Source organism: Wasmannia auropunctata, unplaced genomic scaffold, assembly GCF_000956235.1.
Source record: "Wasmannia auropunctata unplaced genomic scaffold, wasmannia.A_1.0 LD336063.1, whole genome shotgun sequence".
NCBI classification, from domain to species: Eukaryota; Metazoa; Arthropoda; class Insecta; order Hymenoptera; family Formicidae; genus Wasmannia; species Wasmannia auropunctata.
In genome coordinates this window covers 494,802-497,580 of record NW_012026827.1, presented here as the reverse complement: position 1 = coordinate 497,580, position 2,779 = coordinate 494,802, and the positions used below count along the sequence as shown (strand labels likewise).

The 2,779-nt window shown below is 34.2% G+C and overlaps 2 protein-coding genes across 2 annotated transcripts in view; both read right to left on the bottom strand.

Moving 5' to 3' along the window:
- Nucleotides 1–463: 463 nt before the first annotated feature.
- On the bottom strand, nucleotides 464–2,605 carry LOC105450334 (pre-mRNA-splicing factor 18). Its single transcript, XM_011690123.1, has 4 exons — nucleotides 2,078–2,605; nucleotides 1,618–1,896; nucleotides 820–1,248; nucleotides 464–735 (listed from the first exon to the last, which is right to left on the bottom strand). Exons 1-4 carry the CDS (start codon nucleotides 2,138–2,140, stop codon nucleotides 499–501), a joined length of 1,008 nt encoding a protein of 335 aa, XP_011688425.1. The 5' UTR covers nucleotides 2,141–2,605; the 3' UTR covers nucleotides 464–498.
- A 153-nt stretch (nucleotides 2,606–2,758) lies between these two features.
- Nucleotides 2,759–2,779, bottom strand: part of LOC105450356 — a 1,777-nt gene continuing 1,756 nt past the window's right edge. Inside the window, exon 4 of the mRNA XM_011690149.1 lies at nucleotides 2,759–2,764. Coding sequence (XP_011688451.1) covers nucleotides 2,759–2,764 — 6 coding nt within the window. The remainder of the gene's footprint in view (nucleotides 2,765–2,779) is intronic.

Here is a 2,779-nt window from a genome sequence, read left to right as displayed (position 1 = left end):
TGAATTCGCAGAGAGTCGGCGTGACTTCTACGAATGGGCAACTCGCTCGAGGATGTCGAACTGAGGACACGTGAAAAAGGGTGCCGAAAGATTCATCCCTCCCTCCCCCTCCCTACCCGCCAAGTTGCTCGATCCACCCGGTCGCGAGGAGGAGAGTCTTGAGCCCGAGAATATTACAAAATATGGTAATATCATAGGTATTTATCTCTCGTAAACAACTTTTTTGTTTTTCCCGTTGCCGGAGTCGAAGCGTCGATCCCGAGCAACAGTTACATCAATCTGGATTCTATTCTAAATAGAGGATTTTTAGCGAACTTTCTTAATACTTATTTTAGCTTCCTTTATTTCGTAAAAAAAATGATTTTCATAATTAAATTACTTCTTGTTAAAATTTAGGAGGGGGGAAAACAAACACGGACCTTTGAGTACACTCGTGTCCATATTTGCATATTGCAAACTGAAATTATAATGCCTTACTTTATCTTTTATTGTAGAAATCTAATTTTTTGAGTACTCTACACAACGTGAAGGATCTGTAGGATAATATTCCTGGCATTTGGTCATCAATCTTTTGAGCGCTTGAATGTACTTCCTCTGAGTTTCATCGTTCATAACATGAGCAACATTCTTGGAGAAGATTTTTTCTCTACCAGTACGAGCATGGATACCAACCATAGTTACACCGATAGGCCACGGGGAGTTGCCTATTGCCATTTGTAAATAGGCGTCGCTAGCCTGAAATAAGAATTTGATTCTTGTAGATACAGATACTTATTGTAATGACTTATTTACTTTGCATGTGAGAGATTAGATACATACCAATATGTAGTTACGCTGTAACAAATGCTTAACGATTTCTGTTAAGCTGTCAGTTATATCCTCCGGAAGAGATTTATTCTTCAATTTTCGTAAAAGCGGTTTTAAATATTCTCTCGTTTGAGCATACGTGGCGCTATTCATCTTTCCCTTCGTGCTCATCTTTTCGGCAGTTGACCGACTGTTTAACTGATTGCCCCACATTTGGACTAGATATTGCACAAACAGAGTGATGACATTCATATCAAAGTCCTTATCTCCTTTGTTCAGCTTAGTCGACATCTTTTCTATGTCTTCATAAGTGACACCTTCATCAGGCACGTTCACATCTCCTTTTCCATCAAGATTTTGGGATTTGGAGGATATCAAGATTTCATTGAGATATGCTTGATCCACTTGTTCCATGGCTTCTTGAAAATCGTTTCTGAAGCCCTATTGATAAATTATTGCAAACAATAATAAATGAAATCGATCGGTATATAAATAATTAACCAATAATAGTAAGCCTATTTGATTAAAGTGAATCTTGATATCAAATAGAATAATATTTTTGAATGAATTTATATACATCATATAAATTTTCTATAGTTTAAATTATGCACCAATTATTTGTTGGTTTTTTTGACACAATCTTAACTGAAACTAAAGTAATGTTACAAATTAAATTGATCATTTAATAATACTGATGCTAATGAGCATCTTAAAACACTGTAAAAAATGTATTATAAAAAATATTGCAATCAAAACTTTCATTTTAAGGCATTTTTTAATTGATAGAAATTCTATAGATAGATGTTTTACCTTGTTCACTTCTGGCTCAAGAATTTCACATTTCCTTAATCTTTTGAATGCCTCTATCTCGGATTCACCAAACAACAATATAGGCTCTCCCCGTTCGCGTAATCGCCTAATTACTTCTTGCCTGGACAGCAAATGTTCGGAGCTACTGTCTGTTACATGTTCTTCTGATTGCTGACTGATATTTGAAGGAGTAGCTTCATTATTCCCCTTATCAGTTTCATGTACTTCCTGCTGCTTTGATATCAATTGACTCCTCTTGAAATATTTCTTATTATTTTCCTAAAAAGGATATTTTAAGATAAATATTAGAAAAAAAGCTTTGCAACTGCTGTAAAATTCTTTAATATGGTTGATTTTTGCTCTACATTCTTCTAATTTATTGGATTTACATATATAAACACAAATGAATGCACAATCACGCAATATTATATCACAGAATACAATATGTGACAATACATACCAAGACATGACTTTCTTCTAACTCCTTGCGTTTTTTCATTATTTCTGCTTTTAGAATATCCATTTTGCTAACAGATAATTAGATAAATAAAAGTTCAATTGTACAAATAGAGAACAGATTTCATAAGCTTTTGTTCCAGCAATTTAAATGCATCTTCCAAGAAGAGGTTACATTGTTGACAAATGTGTTAAAACAAATTTGATTAAATTCATACGATTTAATTTTCCCTAAGTTTATTTGATTTCCCTTATTAATCCAAATCTTTTATTATGCAGCGGATTTATTCAATTTTACAGAAATATTCAGAGGGAAGCAACTCTTCACTAGGAAAATAAAGAATTTTTTTCGATCGGTGAAAAACATGAGGCCTGTTCTTAGCTGTGTTCATAAACTTCAGGTGCATCTAGATATTGTTTTATCCTTGTTTAACATTCGGTGAATAACAAGGATAAAATGATATACCGTGAATTCCTGAACGCAGTCCTTTATAGCTGAACTGACCACAGTATAACCACAGTATAACCAGTAGGTCCACTCAGCGAAAAACTGAGTCTTCGCGCAGGTATCGCCGCGCAACTTTTGTTTTGGGTTGGATCCAATGAAATGCAAGACGATAGGAACGTAGATACATATGTGCAGACAATTTATAAGCAATTACATCAGAAATTTTCTTTAGTGATATTACTCCTACGAATAATTGTA

Excerpts from the sequence above, each read along its gene's own strand:
- LOC105450334 (XM_011690123.1), bottom strand. The coding sequence starts at position 2,140 with ATGGATATTCTAAAAGCAGAAATAATGAAAAAACGCAAGGAGTTAGAA. Across the intron at positions 1,897-2,077 it reads TAGAAGAAAGTCATGTCTTG|GAAAATAATAAGAAATATTT; the intron begins GTATGTATTGTC and ends TATCCTTTTTAG. Across the intron at positions 1,249-1,617 it reads TTGAGCCAGAAGTGAACAAG|GGCTTCAGAAACGATTTTCA; the intron begins GTAAAACATCTA and ends ATTTATCAATAG.